General features: G+C 34.7%; 1 protein-coding gene across 3 annotated transcripts; it reads right to left on the minus strand.

Annotated features, from left to right (window-relative positions):
• Positions 1-1,761: 1,761 nt before the first annotated feature.
• Positions 1,762-19,197, minus strand: LOC121418927 (probable tubulin polyglutamylase ttll-15). Of its 3 annotated transcripts, none has more exons than XM_041613135.1 (13): positions 19,159-19,197; positions 11,968-12,219; positions 11,109-11,264; positions 9,981-10,100; positions 9,643-9,718; positions 8,307-8,545; positions 7,584-7,662; positions 6,277-6,385; positions 5,889-5,955; positions 5,190-5,317; positions 4,283-4,379; positions 3,768-3,881; positions 1,762-2,861 (listed from the first exon to the last, which is right to left on the minus strand). In XM_041613135.1, exons 2-13 carry the CDS (start codon positions 12,217-12,219, stop codon positions 2,742-2,744), a joined length of 1,557 nt encoding a protein of 518 aa, XP_041469069.1. In that variant the 5' UTR covers positions 19,159-19,197; the 3' UTR covers positions 1,762-2,741. The 3 variants fall into 3 exon arrangements, with proteins under 3 accessions (XP_041469069.1, XP_041469070.1, XP_041469068.1); XM_041613136.1 differs by lacking the exon at positions 19,159-19,197 and adding an exon at positions 19,062-19,080; XM_041613134.1 differs by lacking the exon at positions 19,159-19,197 and adding an exon at positions 18,585-18,982.
• Between the last annotated feature and the right edge of the window lie 1,906 nt (positions 19,198-21,103).

The raw sequence follows: 21,103 nt of genomic DNA on the forward strand, positions 1-21,103 counted from the left end.
TACCCATCACGTATCTGGCCATTGCAACGCGGATGATGTGCTTGCGCCCATGTTACTTTGAAGAAAAAAATAAAATAAACTTAAAAGAGGGTAAGGGATATTTTATCTCCATGACATTGCCTTCATCATTATTTCTAGGTGAATTAACTCCAAATGTAGACACAAAAATTAAGAAAAATTATATATTTATTGAGATTAACACCTTAACGTTATTCCTGTACAATCAGGAAGTATTTCATAAGACTTTTCTTGACTAATATTGTCTTTGAAATGATGCTTGAAATGATGCGATATAGACTTTGAAAAAAAGATTAGAGATTTTTTTAAGAGAAATCTCTGTAAAGATGTGCAAGCGTATTTGAAGTCAATAAATTGATGCAATCTCACTCCTTTGCCACACCTCCTGGCGGAATGGATTTCCATTGGTTGAGTAGTATGAGAGAGCTATAAAAGCGTGTTTCTAATTGGATATTGATTTTAAAATAGGTGTGTCTTTCTGAGATAAAATGAAGATAAAATTGTTCTCAGAATACCAATTCGGAGAGATTTTAAGGGTATTTTATCTCACTGATTTTAACAGAGATAAAATATTTTATTTCATCTGAGATAAAATGGATCTCAGAATACCACCCCAGACCACCAGCTAAGCTAGTCTACCAATTCCGGTGTTCACAACTTTTTTCGGAATTACTTCCTGCCATTACCAATTTACCTCACCCGGGTATCAATTTACCTCACAAAGCATCATTTACATCTTTCACTGTTGTTATTCATACACACTTTACTTATTCTCTTCCTTTCTGACAAGTCAACTTATTATGCCATCATATTTTGTTTTACCGATCATTATGCATTTAAATTTTGGCAAGAAATCTGGATCTATGTAAAACTTTCCCATTGCTTTTTCAATTTCAGTAAGAAAGCAGAATATCATCATAAAATAACACATTGGCAATTCAGAGAAAAATCTAGAAAAACATTGAATACTTATATTGAGAGTATACCAGATTCCACAATGAAATATATATGTTTTACATTGTGTCATATTCTCTCTATGTTCAGGCAAGATGCCTCATTTCAACACATATCTCCAATGGCAGTATTTTTTAAAGTCCTGGGGGTATATAAAACTGTAAATAATAAACTTTTTTATTGGATACAATTCATGAAAAAGTGTTATTTCCATAAGATTAAAAAAGAATAAAAAACAAAATTGTATAGTCTCACTCTTCCAATGCACCTTGTATGTAATTTTGATTTCCTTATTTAAAAAATCCCAAAATTTAATCATGCATGTCTACTTGAAAGAGTTAAAAATTTCTTTCAAACTACAAAAAAGTCAACCATACATTTCTGTGAAGGGATATGTGTCAACTAGGAAGAGGTAGTTTTACTTTTACAGCCTAAAGGCAAATTGAAATTACATTTCAAATTCTAATAATAATAATAATAATCCGCTTTTCATATAGCGCTTAATACAATGGAACGATGTGTCTAAGCGCTTTACAGATATATATTATTACCCCGGTCATCGGATTCAATAAGTCATTCCCGCACACATCGTGTGCACATCCTCCACTCCCTGGGGAGCATTCCAGTCAGTCGCCTGTGAGGCGCACACAGTACTGGACAAGCTACAATAACTTTCACATCCTACCGGGTACCCATTTAGCACCTGGGTCGAGAGTGGCAAAGTGTGGATTAATGCCTTGCCAAAGGACGCCAGACCGCAGTAGGATTCGAACACACGACCTTCTGTTTACAAGGCGAGAGTCAGAACCACTACACCACGGCTCCTCTCAAGATTATAAAATAGCATCAAATGAAATGAAAAATTGAGGTCCCTTTTATGCAGCTCAACTGAGAAGTTGCTCTTTGTATTTTCTTTTTAAACATCCAATGAGGACACACCTGATTATTCCAATCTGAGCTCATCTACTCTTTTTTAGGTAGAAACTTTATATACATTATCATCATTTGGCAGTGCAATCATTAGTGAGAAAATGCACATTTTCAAGAATAATAATAATAATAATGAAAACTGCATAGAATGATTACCTACTTGCAGGAGAGACAAACATGTAAGTGCATCGAGCGATATACATATACAAGGTACAAGTTGAATAAGAATGTGCAAGTGAGATTCCCCACCCACCCTACACACACACACACACAACAAAAATAATGAAAATATAGATTAAATACATTTTATATCTCTGACAGAAATTTGATAAGATTATGAGAATATGATTTATTTTGTTATACCCTGTATTAAAATGCAATGGCAACATAACCAATAGACAGTTCATTCACTCATATGGTTTTAAGGGGCACATGAATTCCATCATGGCATCAAAATGATTTCAATCAAGAGTATAACTGAACAGGAACAACAGAAGCAATTTCATTGGAGCTTTATATCCCCCCCTTGCCCTGCTGTTTCACAAAAACTTTAATCAATAACACATCAGTAATACCAGCTACTGTAATATTAAAATTATGCTTACTGATTGGCCAAAAGCAAATTGATTAAAGTCTAGAGAAATTGGCCCAGGCACAGACATGCCTTTTAATATTGCAAAACATCTTGAAAGCACCTATATGGATTTGCCTTCATGATATGAAAGACACATGGCACTTTCAGCAGATAAATACATCCCTTGTATGCATCAGCCAATGTAAGATAAGTCTATGTACTTATTGCAGCATTTCCAGATATTGGCTTGTTGATCAAATATCCATCACTGACAAAATGATAAATCTTGGGCACATTTTGCAATGAACCATTCTCTCATGATCTGATCATTCTCATGGAGGCTTCTATCTGATGTGATGTCATAAAACTTGGCTTGATCTTGTGTCTGAAAAGATAACATTTTTTTTCAAGAAAGTTAGTGGCACAAATATAGAAATAATAATAGCAGTCAATGCAAACAGCTGGTGATTGTGTGGGGCTACAGTGTAAAACATTAACCCTATATAGCCCAAACTATTTTGAAACTGCATAGCCAGTGGCGGTCAATTTCCTTCAGCAAGAAATTCATTGATATTATGCTGCAATCAACCCAGGTGAGTTTAATAGGGACCTGGCAGGAATTTATTCCTCAAAAAAGGGAGCATAACAATTTAAGTGTTAAGTGCTATATAATCACCATTATCTACACACACATAGAAAAAGAAAATAATACCTCTTTATCCATAACATGATGGATTTCTTTTGCAGAGCAATAATAAAGAGTGAACAAAATTTATTCACTTCTTATCATAACATTAAGAAAAGCTTCACAAATTGAAGTGTCAAATTACTCTTTCTGCAAGTAATATACAATCAGCATGAGACTATCATTTCAATTTCCCTTGCAAAGTTATATGTCATTAGGGCCCCGTTTTACAAAGAGTTACGATTGATCCAATCAATAAATCTATGGAAATCTACTAGGGTCATAATTGTTTCTACAGGAAATTTGCACAATGTCTTTTGTAACCAAAGAGAAACACAGTGAATTTTCAAGAAAACGATGAATGCATGAATGTTACATCATAGCTAGAAAATATTTTGAACAAACATGCATAATAGATGTTGACGATGCTGGCCGTCCGTAATTGCAATTGATTGGATCAATCGTAACTCTTGTAAGACGAAGCCCTGCAGAAATGCATACTACACTACCAATATAATCAGGGTTCAGAGTAAGGGGAAGGGCAACTCTCTCAACATTAATTCATTGTCTATACTGTTGCCAATTTGATAGGCTTCACCAACTTACCACAGCTACTGGGTAAACTCTCCTCATACTCTGCCTATTATTATGTTCAAGGAATGCATCTTGTAGCATCAATCTCTGAGGCGGTGACAGACATTTATAACAAATTCGACATTCCTACGTAGGAGAAAAAGAAAATGAATTCAATTCAATATAATTTTGCAGAATTTGTAGTGTTCTGTCAGCAATTATCTGGTTCAGATATACATGTAGGTAGTAGTAGAGAATAGTGATAGCTTGAATATTGAAACTATACATGTGTCAAGTAATGGAGTCATGGAGTGAAATGCCTGCTTAAATCAGATTGCAAATGAAATATCTAGGAATTAATTAAGAATTAGCATTGCAATTAATGATAAAACAAAAGATATTACTAAAATATAATTCCCTTTGATAAGATTATGTAAGCATAGTCATCTTATTTTCACTCTAATAGCCAAATATTAAAATTTACCATAGCAATTAATAATGAAATAGAACCACATAACTAAAATGTAATTAATTTAACATACTGTTACCTCTTTTTCACAAGTGTAGCATTTTTCAGAACTGCATAGGTCTGGCTTTACAAGGATTTCCTTTGTACTAACTTGCATCCCTCTCTCTCTTGAATCACTAAAAAGCAAAGAAATTCAGAAATCATAATAAATTTTGTTACATTTTCCACCATCACTATGATCTCTTAAGAGCTACATATATGTCAACTCATACAATACAAAGGTATCATACATACTCATTAAACTAGATTGACAAATATATCTTGATTCCATACTCAACATTTTAAGAGCACTGAACGCAAAGATAAACATATACATGTGTATCTTTCTTATATAATGTATGTTTGGACACCTTTAGAATTAGAGTGTCCCAAGCAACTATATAGGAAAACAATCACTTCTGACTTTTCTTATAATCATTTCATCAGCAGCAGGAGCAACATAATTTTTATCATCATCATCATCTACTAAATTGTTGTCTTTGTTATAGTTAAAATGAATGCACATGTAAGCATCCTTAGCATCACTATGAGCATCATCAGTTTTCTTATGAGCATGAATCAGCACGATCATCATCACCACCACCACCACCATCATCATAGTCGTCATCATCAGCATCATCATAATCACCACCATCACCACCACCATCATAGTCGTCGTCATCATCATTATCATCATCATCATCACTATCATCATCACCACCATCAACATCATCATAGTCGTCATCATCATCACCATCATCATCATCATCATCATTGTCATCCGTTATTCTCATCCTCATTATCATCATCAAAACCACCACCATCATCAACATCTGGAGTATCTTCATATCAGTCATTTTTAACCACAAAGCTGACAGCTAATTTAAAATCAGCACCACAAAATAATCAATCTCTTTTGTCATATTTGCAGCTGAATTGTTCCCTACCTGTTTTTCAAGCTTGAAGGCACATTCCTTGCTACACCATTGACACTGAGAACATTATACACCACTCTCTCGTAGAGATGTGTATTCTCAGTGAAATGAGCTGATGATAGGTTAGGAGACATATTCACCTGAAATGAAGGAAAAATAAGAATGGTGAGCCTGCAATAAGCAATAACCGCACTTCAAGATAATACAAGATAGTTCAGACTTTTGAAAGACTCAGCCCATATCAACTGCAATGATAAATACATGTATAAGTGAATTATGCTGTGTTATCATAGGGTGCTTAGAGATTCTGACCAATTAGGTGTTATAACTATATTTCGATAAACTGCACAATTGCAAAGCAAATATTTTTTTTAGACTTGTAAAATCAGTGACACAGGTTAACTTCTTTATTTAACATAACTGCATAAACATCATTCAAATAACTATACAACCTCCGAAAATGGAGTTTCTTTGACAGATATATCCACTAGCTTGCAAATCACATCTTATGGTTACTTATGCAGATGGGCAATCTAACTGGATAAAATGTAATATTTTAACAATGATATATTTACAATACAGTTGAACAATTCAAGCAAAAGCACTTTATATACCTCAACTAAATAAAAGTATACTTGTTTGGTCAAAGCATGCCTTTTCACACTTTGCAATAAAAACAAAATCTTTTGATCAAGTCTTGGTAAAGCCTACCTCCATTAGAAATACATTCAGTTCTTCATCAAGTACGAAGTCAAATCTCATCAATTCAAAGAAGACACTGTGAAAATGAAAGATATGATAAACCCCATTAGTCATGATTCCCGCAAACATACCTTGAATTTTCATTTCTGACCATTATTCAATCTAAAATTTAACCATCTTTTTCTACTTGTGATACTTTGATATCATGACCCATCTCTTGTTAAAAAAAGCTACTAATTATAAGACATTAACCAGTTGAGGATAAACACCCCTTCTCAGAAAGAACCCCCCCCCCCCCTTCCTGGTGACTGGAAACCAGTGCTAAAAGGATTTTCATTTTGGTAATAAAAATCAACAAAAATCTAGGGCCACTCCATTGAAGATAAACTTAACTTACTGCTTGTTTTCATGCCTTTGTATAGCACTTAAAAGCTGTGGATACTTGCTGACAAACACTCCACGAATAGCTTCGTAAATCTGACTGTATATTTTATCTGGGTCTTCACCTATGACACAGAAATTGCAAAAACAAAACTTATAATATTAGAAAAAGTCCTCAGATTTAGAAAGCCTAACTTATAACAGTTGAAAAACTTCAAACCATGCCTCATTAAAGAAAATACCACTCTGAAATAATAAACTCATTTTGAACCTTGTTGGGTTGACAAATGTGAATTTATGCACTGCCTACAAATCTTAGTGTTTGATTAATGGTGTTAAGTTGTACATTTGATTACACTGTTCATTACATGAAATTAACCACAGATATCAACTATAGGCTATGTATAAATGCTAAGGCCTGTATTCTGAAGTCAAGTTTAATCTAAACTCTGGTCTAAAGTTGTGGTTTAACTATGGATAGCCAATTGTCACATAAATCTCAAACAGTACAGGTTCAATTTACTACTTCATTTGACTCTTAATTTGATTCTTAACTGTCTGTTTTTAAGCATTGGGAGAGAGCACAGTAAACATTAAAAAATAAAATGTGACAATATTTTAAAATTTTTGGCTTCACATAATTTTAGCACAGGGTTAGACCATGGTCTAAGTTAAATCCGACTTCAGAGTACAGGCCAAAGAATTTTGATACAGGCCCCAGGTTCCTATTACCACAGGTTGTTGCTTCAGACAACTCAAAAAGAATTTGAGATGCATCTTTTTGCAGGAATCTTACTCAGCATGTTCTTACTTTTAATCCTTCCATATCAATAAATAAAAAAATGACGGAAGTGCCGCTGTGACAGAAAATGAGCAGGATTTCTGCTTTAATCAATAAACAACATGACACAGACTTTGGAAAGGTGCCTTTACTTAACCCCAGGATTAAACACTCAATACCTTTCTAACTGCAGATTGTGGATGGTTTAAATCAGAAATAGGATAGAAACAATATTCCACATATTTAGGTCTGTACTATAAACATAGATCCAGTAGGCAAACAGAGCAATGTGACCGCCCCTATTCTTCTTCTTTTTATGTAAATTATTCCTTTCGGGAGCAATCCTATAATCACTCACTTGATAAAGAAAAACTTCCAATAACCTAGAAATCTAATGAATTAGGAAAAATTGGCTTTCCTTTGCAGAACTGCAACAACCGTTTCTTGCAAATATCACAACTACAGAAGTTGTTTATAACCAATAGAACAATCTTGCCTCTTGCCAGAGAGGCAATTAAGAGAGGTTGGTGTATATATCTTACCTTTTGATCTCCAGTATCCATTCATTGTTTCCATAAAGTTGTAATTATATTCTTGATAATACTTCTGAAGTGATGGCATCTAGCGAAGAAATATACAAAAATGAAGAGCAATTTTATAGCAAAACATTGAAAATGAAAATCTTTGGTATTACCTGTATTTATGATTATGAACATTAACCTTACTTACCATCACACACTTTATTTCAATTCATATTGATTATACCCTATTAACCCCAAAATCATTTGCTGCAACTCAAGTTTGAAGTATAATGTCTTTCTTGTTTCTAAACAAAAAACAAACAATTTCATTAGAAAGCTTCACTATTCTTCTTTTAATGATACGATCTGTGTGCCTAACCTCAACACATTTAACAGACCTTGTTGAAGAGTGAGTTGCCATCCTAGTCCAGTGTGACGTATTTGATGAACCAGAAACATGGTACTAAACAATTTAGTGTCTCATCCTCTCACCAGCTTACGTAGAATGGAATACATCATTTGTAGAGCCGCTAGTATGGAATTTTGCTTCTCTTGGCTCCTCACCATAAATATGAATGTCACCTTTAACTTGTATTGATTTAAGACTATATTACATTTATCATTTTGTATTCATGTTTTTCTATTCATCTTCTTGTTTCAAATGATCAATAAAATGACTGACTGACAAATTAACTATCTTAAGTATGTTCCACTTATTTCCTCTACATTAAAAGAGCTTTTTACCTTCCAAACTGGAGTGTAATCATCACCAACGACATACTTATTGACATCTCCAAAGTCAATGGGGTTGTATTCCTTAGCACAGAAACGTACAAGCATCTCGTCATGGAGTACATAGACTCGTAACGGGTCAACAGAGGTCAGAGTGACGTAGAAGCCAAGGTCAAATTTCTTTCCATCAATCAGGTAAGGTTTGGAGATATATTGCTGGATAAATGTGTTTGCAGCATAGAGGTCTAGGTCTAGTTTAAAAAAAATAAAAGAAAACAGTTTTGGAGTTTGGCAAGACACACATGAATCAAATAATGCCAAGTAATCTTGTCATTTGACTGTTTAAAGATTGAGTCTTACTGAATTCTGTAATCCAAATATGCCTTGTACTAGGGACAATGTAGTTCAAGGAAGCAATGTTATGATTTCATCACTGGCTTAAAAAGTAAAGTAAATCCTGGGAAAAATAATTATTTTGCTGCAATCTGTATTGCTTTTTTCAAGTAAAATATTTTCTGTGAGCACATTTACCAAATGACTGTTAGTTGACTTGCCATCAAAGGTTGTAGAAAACTGTAAAATTTTCAACCCACTATTACTGATCAAAAGACATTACATGACAAGAACATTTTTTTTATGAATTATGGAATATAAAAGAAAAATGAAAGGAATGGACTGCTTTAATTTTCTAGACATACTACTTCTTTCACACTGAGAGACATCACAACCTGCTATGGCCCGACTGTGCAAATACTGTACCTCAGGTTTATAAGAGGTGGTGCAGTTCCTTTTGACCTTCCCTTCAAGAATAACGAAACCTACCAAAGCAGTTCTTTCTTCCTACCAATATGTTTTAATTATTCCATCATTTTCTACCCTCTTACCTCTTCCCATAATACCTATATTAAAAGCTATAAATCAACCTGATATGATAGTTAATAAAGAAAACAAACATGAAAATAATATTGTTTGCATACAAACTTTATTGGACAAGTCCTGACATCATCTGATTACTCTCCAGTTCCGTTAACTCAATTGGATAGAGTCAAGCATTTTGCTACAGTCATATCAATGAAATAGAATGATATATTGACCAATGATATTCAATTTGATATATAATAGCTTTGATTGGTCTGGTGCCTGTTTCAGAAAGAGTTGCGTTTAAACGCAAGTCAAAATGTCGAGCGCAAGTCCCGAATACGGGTAGTTCATTGGCTGAAAATCAAGTTCGCAAGATTTTTTGAGTTGTGTTTGATCGCAACTCTTTCTGCAACGGGCCCCTGGTATCAGCTTCATGGTGTGACTGTAGCATTATAGACAAATTCTAAACAGGAATGTTCACACTAACCTGCAATGGATTTGACTTTGATTCCTCTATGTGAACTGCTCTTCTGGACCCACAGTGTGTCTGGATTTTGTTTAGTCTTTAGTATGAAGAGAGATTGAAAGTAAAATATAAAATGTAAAATATTAATATGAAAGAAACTCAATATGATACACATAGTAGAAACTATATTGAATACTCTCTCAAGTCTAACTGCTCAATATTTCATTCATATTACAGGAATAAAAAAAAGTATTAGCTGAAAAAATAGAGTGTAAAATAAAATTAAGAAATTAATACAGCCAAGTTCATCAAATACAATTAAATATAAAAAAGGATTATATATGACACAAAAAACTTACCTCTACAAGGAATGCATCTCTCTGGCCTGGCATTTGGAAGGCCTTTGGAATGTATGCAATATCAGATGTTGCCAGATAAACTTTATTGGTTATGAACCCAGTTCCTGGAAAATGGTTGACCTAGAATGAGTGAAATGAATATTGTTCACTTTGGGTAAGAAGATACCAAAACAAAATAAGATAATTATGTCCAATAAAAACAACTGATATAATGTACATGTATTGCAAAAAAAAGAGAAGAGTGTTTCAGTTATCATAGGAACTAATTTTCCCCCCTAAAACAGATATATGCACATCCTGGTTGGTATGCAAATGAGGAGAGTGATGACATCATACACTCACTATTTCTTTTGTACTTTATTTTAGGAATTAGAAATATTCTAATTTCCTCCCAATTGTCAAGTGAAACAATGATTAATTCCTCCCTAAACATGTGGAATTAGCAATGTTTAAAGTCAAGTTGGTCCTTATTGGTTAATATGTAAAAAATGAAATGGTGTATAATTCAAACAGTAAAAACCAGAAGCGATAGTAAGTGAAGGGCATCATCGACTGTCTCATTTGCATGTCACTGAATTGTGCATATCACCATTTTGAGAAAAATAAGCAAAACTCTAAAATGTCATAACTTTCTTATTTTCCATCCAATTTTGATGAAATTTCCAGCTTTATGCTTGTTTGATTTTTCTTAAACTATTAAAATCAACATTTTTCTGGGGTGGACTTGACCTTTAAGTAAGCACAAAATTAAAAGTTGTTGTCTAACCAAAATATACCATAGATTTTCTCAGGTAAACAAAGACAGTCTTTGAAAGACTCACTGAACTTTTCATACCTATATTTAAGGACGTAGAGGCAGGGGCACATGGGGAAAGGGTGTGTGAAAGGGAAACATGTGCTCCACGCACAACTTTCAGGGAATAGGAGCCAAATGAGCCAAATGAGCCAAATGAGCCAAATGAGCCAAAGGTTATACACAAAAGTTTTTTTTTTTAAAACCTTACAAATTTATAGGATCAAATACCTATGAAGTCACCAGTTAACCAGCATCAATTACAAGGCTGACAATTTCAGTGTTTGCACTGGCACTGTTTTTCCCTGGAAATGCTACTGTGTAAATTAACAAACCTTCTGATAGGGCTTCAGGCTTGCCATGACAGCAGCAAGTTCTTTGAAAGGGTAGTCATGGGCCCAGAGAACATCCCAACTAGACTGCGCATCACCACGGATATAGCCTGCCCTCTCAAATACAGCCATCACATGCTTCAAGTATCCAGAATTCACCTAATAAAAACACAATATGAAGGTCATATATCATGATTTTAGAGAATTAAAAAAAGAACAGATTTTCACACCCAAATATCCGATCTGTGTAAACTTATATGTATAAGAACCTCTCCACAATCAACACTATTCTTTCAGAACTTGGATTTTTTTTCATGAAGAAATCAAGAAAGCACATATCCCTATAACAATAGTTGATCTGTATGCAAGTACCTTTATTTTTAATCATTTTTGCTCAGACAACTTTTCTTGATCTAAAATATTTGTGCACCTAGGGTGCATTTGGCAGATATGTCCACAGTATAAACACAGAATCATTATTATAATTATTATTATTCTAATCATATATGCCATACAGAATTTCAAAATGGAGCATTACCATAATCTTGAAACCACTCTGTTCCAAAAGAATAAATCTAAGATAAAAATTATCTTAAAAAGTGTTGTACTAGATGATCATATCACATTGTACATGTACTCAAATGTTTTCAAGATATCATGTTTAACGTGACTATTCTCTAGATTTACTTCAATTCAACAAAAATGATGCTTTCTGACCACAAAAGTATTGTGTATAGATTATTCACACCAAAGACATTAATAGTAAATAAAAACATATCCACATGAAACCCCTGTGGTCCATGGTGCAAATGGGTATTACACACACAAAAACAAAACGTATCAATAAGAATAATCAACTCACATGTTTTGCATGTATCCACACCACAGGTCTTCTGTAACTATCCACACTTCCTGCCGATGCCTCTGCAACCTGAGCCTGGGCACCTGGGTACGGGCCGTGCCCATTGAAGTGGGCCTCCTGCATCATCTTAAGCTGGTATACATTCCACATGATAACTAGGAGCCCAAGACAGAGGGCTGATGCCAATACATAGAGGACATGGGGTGGTAGACCACGCTTCTTCGTCCTCACCTTGCTTGGGCTGTGATACATCTACAGAGGGAGACAGGAATGAAAGAAAAAAAAATAGATTTTGTTTGCCACTCTTGCTCTTACTTTTTTTTTGCAAATATGATACACTGTTTTAGCAAATGTTAGGAATACAAATAAATATATTGTAAAATTGTGTTTGAGAACATCTTACAGTTAGTGAGTATACATAATAATTCACCTTCCAAGTTTCATTAGACGAGTCAACACAATATTGGACCACAATATGCATAACACAAGTTATTTTTCTTCTTATTAAATTTTCTCCCATTCAATTTGAACAGATGTTTGTGGTTCCAATAGATTTGACTTGAGTACATCATCTGTATTTCATTTTCATACAAATAACCAGACAGACTGCCTACAGACTGGCTAAAGCTATAGTAATAATATATCAGTATGTACATTGAACAATTTGTATAATGGATATGAGTAATAAGTTAACTAGTGTATTATCATCATTTTGAAAATATTACATGATTTCTGATTACATTGTTTTGAAATTGATAAGGGGAAAATGAAGGAAGGGAACCAGGGGTTAGTTTGTTTAAATAAAGAAGTTACATGTACCATACAACTTTAAGGTAAGGTTATGAATGAATCTATAACCTTGAATGACACGCCACATAGAATGATAACGCCACACCAGCACTCTACCTCAAATAAAATAGGACAATATTTCCATTGTATAACTATGGTTCTAGAGGTCAGGTCAAGTAAACAATAATACAAAGAAATCAAAATAACATGAACACAAGAAAATACCCTGCTGAATTGCATTGATGATCATGCTGACTCATGTACCTGAAGATATGTGTATCAATTGACTGGTTATTTTCATATGGTTTCACAAACTGTTTTGAGTGAAATAACTGATGAAACATCAGGCAAAGGTATGGAGACAATGTAGTTTACAAATAGTTTATCAATATTGATAATGTACATGTAGACTATACTAGACTGCTTTATTAATTTCTTTAAAGACCCAGACCAGACCCAAAAATGAAATTGACAAATTATATACCAATCGAAAGCTTATAAGCTACTAAATACAGCAATGTGAGCTTTATTCATTTTCACCCCTTCCCAGTTGAGTATTTTGCTTAAGAATATTCAAATCATCGGGCTTCGAACCCGGCTTAGAAAATAGGCTTTATTGTGCTTTTCAAATGCATCGAGACCGTAACGTCACGTTGTGTAAGAAGCGTCGTGGTTCCTTGGTTTGTGCACAGAAAAACTGGGTTATTTTTTTGCTTTCCAGATTACGCATTTCATTTTCGTCACTTCCATCACAGAGTGATATCACATATATTTTTTCCTACACGCTTAAATTATGAAATCTACAGTTTTGAACTAGTTTTTGCCATATTTTATTTCCTGCTTATTTGGCGTAGATTTCAATTCTATCTGCATTCAGATTATGTATAACAACTTTTCCTGACATAGCAATTTAGGCCCAATAAGAGCCATCAAAGAAATCACAAAAAAAGTAGTGAATACATGTAGTTGTAAGTTTTCATCCATTTGAACAGTGAATAATTGTGAATGCCATTTTCATCTGAAAACGAAAAAAAAAATTTGATTCATAATATAGAAATGGAAGAAAATGCCCAATGCTTTTGTACACAAGCCTATGGAATCGCAACCCTCCAGACACAACATGACGTCATCATTTCCAGGCGACGTGGGGTGCTCAATCGAAGCGTACTTTGGAGGAGCAGTTTCTTTGATTTTTATTTAATATTTCTAAAAAATGGAAGGAGATATATAGAATATTTTTTGGTATATTTGTATTGTATGAATCATTACCTTTCTTTTGATATATGATTGTTTTTACACCAGTCAGGGTCTTTAAAAACAAGTCAAAAGCAATTTTGTGTCTTGCCCACTTATGAAAATAACCAGAAATATCATGATTTGTGAGGGCACGCAAGAGGATTATCGAAACTTCATTGTGAAATGACTGGGATGGAATAACACTTGTCATAAGAGCCTTGCACATAAACTTTAATGTTGACCTGAAAATGACCTTTGACCTTACCATGTGACCTCCAACTGCAGCATAACATGCAGGTCCCCCAAGTCCATCTACCATCCAAGTTTGGTTGAAAAGCGACTTACGGTTGAGGAGTTAGGTTCATAAGAGTCTTGCATGTAAACTTTAACGTTAACCTGAAAATGACCTTTGACCTTACCATATGACCTCAGACTGCAGCATAACATGCAGGTCCCCAAAGTCCATCTACCATCCAAGTTTGGTTGAAAAGCGACTTACAGTTGTGGAGTTAGGTGTCATAAGAGAGTCTTGCATGTAAACTTTAACGTTGACCTGAAAATGACCTTTTACCTTACCATGTGACCTCAGACTGCAGCATAACATGCAGGTCCGCCAAGTCCATCCACCATCCAAGTTTGGTTGAAAAGCGACTTACGGTTGTGGAGTTACAAATGTATGTGTCATTACAGGTTTGTGACGGACGGACGACGGACGAAATTTGGATCCCTACGTCTCGCCTTCACCTCTGGTGGGCGAGACAAAAAAGTATTAAGGCCTAATATGTAATGGATGGTTTCAATCGGCATCTCTTATAAACTTAAAACATTCTAACGTTGATAAAAACAAGCAAAAAAGGAACAAACAAAATAATTAAAAGGAAGTGAGTGTATCCAGAGTGCACAACTTTATTTTCATAAACTTAATAATCAGTTTAAATCCTAACCATTAACTTTCACAAGTGTCATTTGTTTTTGGTATAATCAATAAAAGTATTTTGATGATAATAATACTAATAACACTACAGTTTATTGATGTTATTTATATTGATTAATAAATTAATTAACAAATAAAACAATTAATAATAACAATAAAAAATAATAAATAAATGAACAAACAATTATATAAATAAATAAACAAATAAATATAAAATAACAATAATGCGAGTTATACAGAAATTAATGTTTCTAAGAATTACATACTATCAAATATCTTAAACAACTTATGAATCATTTCCAACAAGAAATCTCCACAATTGCTTTCATTTTAAATCTTCTTCCCTAGACTACACACTACATTTACACTGTATTGGTAGTGACAGAGCACTACATGTACCATGGGATTAGTAGTAAAATGTAATTGAATAACTTATTCAATAAGTGAATTTTCTCTGTATTGACCTTGATTCTTCAGGGGCCTGTTTCATAAAGAGATTTACAACTAATGTAATTTTGCAATTATTATAACTTCCATGGAAAACTTCATTTCAATTGGCTGCTGAACCCTGCTACAACAACCTTACAGTTTTAAGTCTTTGTGAAACTGGGACCCAGGTCACTGATCTAATAAGGAAAATTCACACATTTCCCTACACATAGTCATGCCGTGGAGCGTTGTGGCCCAGTGGATTAGTCTTCCAACTTTGAAACAGAGGGTCGTGGGTTCGAATCCCAGCCATGGCGTAATTTCCTTCAGCAAGAAACTGATCCAAAATGTGCTGCACTCAACCCCAGGTGAGGTAATTGGGTACCGGTAGGAAGTAATTCCTTAAAAAGCTGTGTGCGCTATGAACGCCTAGCTTAGCTGGGTAATATAGGAGCGCCTTGAGCACCTAACAAGGTGGATATGTGCGCAATATAAATACCCTATAATACTAAGAGCCACTAGACACAAGTGTTTACAAAGGAAAATTTGAAAAAAAAATAGTGACTGCTATTGTCAACAATATGACCTGGATAGAATAAAATAATCATCAGTTTGAAAATATGTTGTAGTAGCAGCTTCAATGGTTTATTTCAAAAAGAAAGAATTGGAGGAGTAGCAGCAAAATTATATTCTCCAATATTCAGCAGAGTGGTCTTTTGAACGATTTCTTTTCCCTTACTCAGTTAGCTCACATTTCTTTACAATTTGACATGCTCAAGTGAAAACCTGCTATTACACTACATGTACATTGTGTGACTATACAATGTACATTGGTGACATGAAAAAGTGATAACAATTGTTTGATGCAATACCAAAAAAATTCATTCTTGATGTGTGTTGGTTGAAGTGTCACATGTGATTTCAGTTGTTTTGATTAAGACCAGTGACTATGTTTTTTTTTCTTCAGTAACTTTACGTTTTAAGAAGGGGGTTTCATACAAATAATACACGTATATGTCGGAATTCATGAATCTTTTTCCTGTATATACTCATAATGCATTCTTTCATAGACTTTACTTACTAAAGCAGCTAGCCTTATCATAAACCCTCAGATGGAAATACCCTTCAAAGACACAATTCTTAAACCATATAAAGGGTACATGTAGGCATACTCCCTGCTATTCTTTTTAATAAACATTGTAAAGCAGAGCCATGTTCTAACAAAGAGAGCAACAGAAAATGGGATAATCCTTCATAATTGCACCTTGTAAGTTTTCTCATCAAGGTGTCTTTTTTAATCATTTCACATCACTTTTTTTTTCTTTCTTTAATGGCACCCCATGCCTGATGCCTCTGTCCAGGTGGTCTTTATTCAAACAAAACAATCAAATAATGGAGAAAAGGTACACAATACAAGTAATGATGAAGTTGTAATTGTTCACAGTTATAGACGAGAGAATCTGTGTCAGAAAATACCTAATTTATGTATAACATTAGAATCATAAAGTGTATTATGATTATACAAACAGACATTAAAGCACATCCCAAATGCAATGTAGTCATATCATACATAGTATAAATTTTCCTCATTGAATTTTCAGGATTTTCATCTACCTTGAAAATTACTTGATATTTGAAAAAAATCTATTGATGAAGCAAAACAAAAATTGATGTTATTATAATTTTTAGTTTAAATTTTCCAACTCTCTCTCTTATTCTTGTAGCATAAGAACAATAAGCAAAACATATCTTTAATACACTTTGCTAACGGGCCAAGGCTATAATCATAGATTCCTTATTGCAGGGTTCCCAGCTTTTCAAGAAAACAAAATACCCTGATATTTCCCTCATGAAGTTTAAAAATTCCCTGATAATTATTTAAACCCATTCTCAGTTTTGCATGTTTTCTAAGTTGTTGCAGTGAATTAAAAAATAACACACTAAAAAATCCACCATAACCAGTCATTCAATGGATGTTGTTTTGATATGCAACAAAGTTTAACAGAGTCTCACTGAATACGGTGCCGTGCTTTCAACTTTTGGGCTGATCAAAATTTCCTTTTTTCCCTCGTTTGAGGCATTTTCCCCTGATTTGAAGTATTTTTTAAAATCAAATTCCCTGATATTTCCCTGACTGGAAAAAGGTAAAATGATTTTCCCTGATTTTCCTGATGGGCTGAGAACCCTGTTGTTGAGTGGCCTCACTAGCCTTTGATATCTTTGGTGCCCTCTTCATTTCTTTCTCCATTTTGCTATGCCTACAGCCTACCTGTAGGTATAAAATGTGCCTTAGAAAAAGTGGCCTTGCAAACACTGAAATTAAGGCAGGCCTTCTCTACTGCAGTATGAATGCACAATGGTCTGAAAAGGAGAACTTAAAACTCCCTGATTTAAAGGTAAAAATTAAAATTATGAGCAGCTGAATGATATCTAAAGGCATGGTCACACCGCCCGAGCGTTGTTGGAACGGTCGTGGAGCGGAGAGAAAAAAAATCATCACCGCTCGCTACCATTCACCATTATTGATTACGATTGTTTTTTTTATTTTGTTTTTCGATTTTTTCCCAAATTTTGTGAGCGAAATTCTACCCTCTCTCCCTACCGCTCCAACAACACTCGGGTGACCAGGCTTTTATTTATCACATTATATGTCAATAAGAGATGTCTTCCTTATCTAATGAGAGATTAAATAAGTCATTTAATAATTCAATGCTATTTCTGGCTGAAATAATGTCTCTGACAAATATTGCAGAAAACACAATACAAATAAAAACATACATGTAAATAAACTTTTCACAAAGAAATAGCCTCCATAAGAAAACCATAAAAACAAAATACATAACTTTATTTTGTTACCCTATTTTTTTTTTCGTATCACCAATACCATTCAAGGAGCTTTATGTAGTGAATTAGAGTAAAAAGTATGATTTCATAAATAAATTAGCATAATTTATAAAAAAACAAAATACGAATTTAGTAAACTTCACCTATGCAAATGCATAAAATACATCATTCTTTTATCGTGATTGCAAGATCTGCGGCCACAATGCACCCCCCCCCCATGGTGACAAGAATCAAAATACCCTGGGAGTATAGAGATATTAGGCTTAAGCATCTAGACAAGACATGGGACCAAAAGACAACAGAAAACTTGAACTTGTCCTTTCTGTCTTTTAACATCTTTATTCATCGTTTTGATATCGTCAAAGAGCATCATTAAATCAATCACCATTATCATCATCATCATCAATGTCATCAATCAGTCAATCCTGATCAGATCTTCTCTACCTCGATCCCACCCGTTCCTCAATCAGAACTATTTATTAATCATCATGAAATCATTGTCCTCTTTCACCTCCTCTAAATCTATGTCATGATCACCATCAATCATCATCTGCATTCTGGCATCGATTATCAAGACAATACAGTTTTGCATCGCCAAAATAAACACAGAAATTTTCTACAACAATTTCACTGGCGCAACTGCATCACCGTGAGGAGGATGTGCTCTATTCCATTGCCATGGGACAGAAATGATGATGCGAGTCGACAGACACGGTAGGCGTAATGCATGCGAAAGGCCACAAAAATCTTCATACGTGGGACTGAGGTACGGAAAATTTTACCCAAGCAAAACAAGCTTAGTTTAGTTAACAACTTAACATTAAGAAGTTCGATGAACTAAAGTCTCGGTGACACAACATACACATAAAGTCCAAGCCCAATCACTAGAGCAGACTCAAATAATTCTTCCGTTTCGTACAACATACAATGAAATTTAAAAGTAAAACTTCTTTACTCACAGTGCGAGCTGTGCTTCACAGAGAGCACGTTCCGATATCTAACTGGTCGGAGTTACGTATTTAACTATGGTAAGGCCGAGTTCACTGTCACCGGACTCCAAGAGGCCGAGCTCGATTGAGCATGCATACGCTATAACGGGGGGGGGGGGGGGTGGATATTCAAAGGGGCAGTACATGCAGTTTGAAGGGGTAGGGTTCGTTTCAACAACAAAAAAATAGGGAATTCAAATTTGCATTCGCAATCGACAGGACCCTAAGAAGCGGGGGTGCTAGCACTCGACGAGTCAGCACCTGAATTAAATTAGGCCCGATCGACTATTCAACAACAATATAATAATAATAATAATAACAATAATAATAATGGTAATACATGACATTTGTATAGCGCTCTTTCCATCATGATTAGATGCTCAAGGCGCTTTGACAGAGCAGAGCAACAAACACTATGTAATATATGTCTGAACAATAAGTCAAAGAGTCTATCAAAAAGCACTTTTATAAGGTATGTTTTCATTAATTGCGGGCCATGAAGGTGGTCAGTGAAGTCTGGGTTTTCAAACTCTGTGGCAGAGAATTCCACAGGCTAGGCCCTGCATGAGCAAAGGCCTGTTCCCCGCATAGCAACTGGAATTTGAAAGAGATTAGTAAATTTCTTGAGGGTATTATGCATTAATACATCAAATCCCTGCCACGTACCCCCCCCCCCCTGACGAGCTTGAATACCTCTGTACAGCCAACATATACTTCATATGTTTTTTTTTCTATCTCACCCCTTTAGAATACAATCAACATCTCATTAATTCAAGACAGCTGCATATAGAGATCCCATGTATAGAGGTGGCGCCCCTCCCTATCAACTCTCCTAGAATGTTATTTATTGTTGTTAACAGTCTCGAAAATTATCTTCAAACCATGGAGCTCTCGATCTGTTCAAACTGGGGCCGTCAACATAATAAGGATAATTGATATATTTCTGTTATTTGAGTCTTTGACCTTTGATAAAGAAAGGTCCCCACTAGCGTACCTAAGGGGGGGCAGACTGCCCCCCTGACAAGTCATAACTAATGCATGGGACGTACCCCTGCCCCCCCCCCCCCCTGACGAGTCACAACTGATCCAGGGGACGTGCCCCCTCCCCCCTTGAGAACGAAAAATGCAATGAAAAGAGACGTGTGTCCCTTTCTTTGAACTTGAAGACCTTTTTTTTGCTTGTCATTTTTTTCTGGTACCGTACGGAAGTCTCCTTTATTTTGCGGTTGAAGACCTTTTTTTTTTTGCTCTTCAAATTTTTTCTCAGACGAAATATCCTCCAAAAAAATTTGCCCCCTTTTGGAAAATCCTGGGTACGCTGCTGAGGGTCCCCCTCTTTTCTGAGACATTACATTGACAGATTATCATGGATTCGCCCCGCCTCTATATATAGCTAGCTCAGTGTGTAAAGCTAGCATTCTCCCCTATATACATGCATAATGAGGTTTGTGTATATTAGAACCGTTAACAATTAGCCTAGTAGAATAAATATTTTATATTTATACATGCATATACGGACTTTGCAATAATAATGATAGTTTAATGTTGATCAACCAAATTCAAGGAAGACCAAACTAATGATTTTTAGATCAATTAATATTAATTTTTTAAGTAGGCCTTAATCCACCAAATATATTTTGAAAAAAAAATCTGCGAATCAATGAAAATTCTATTAAAATCGGATGTATGCACAAAAGACATTTTAGAGTTTCTCTGAAACTGTTGGGTTACTTTAAATCATTTATTGACTTTTAGAAGTTTTTGTTGTAGCAGTTGTAACCCACTGCAATAAACATGATACGTCTAAAAGTCAACAAAGCCAGAGATTGAATAGCGCCATCCGGAACGAGTTCATGTCACTCTCATCTACTCAAAAGCTTCGATCCAGTTCTCCTAATTTTCTCTCCTATTTTTT

Source organism: Lytechinus variegatus, chromosome 7, assembly GCF_018143015.1.
Source record: "Lytechinus variegatus isolate NC3 chromosome 7, Lvar_3.0, whole genome shotgun sequence".
Taxonomy (NCBI): domain Eukaryota; kingdom Metazoa; phylum Echinodermata; class Echinoidea; order Temnopleuroida; family Toxopneustidae; genus Lytechinus; species Lytechinus variegatus.

Excerpts from the sequence above, each read along its gene's own strand:
- LOC121418927 (XM_041613134.1), bottom strand. The coding sequence starts at position 18,611 with ATGACATTGATGATGATGATGATAATG. Across the intron at positions 5,318-5,888 it reads TGAATGTATTTCTAATGGAG|GTGAATATGTCTCCTAACCT; the intron begins GTAGGCTTTACC and ends CCTTCATTTCAG. Across the intron at positions 3,882-4,282 it reads GCTACACTTGTGAAAAAGAG|GAATGTCGAATTTGTTATAA; the intron begins GTAACAGTATGT and ends TCTCCTACGTAG.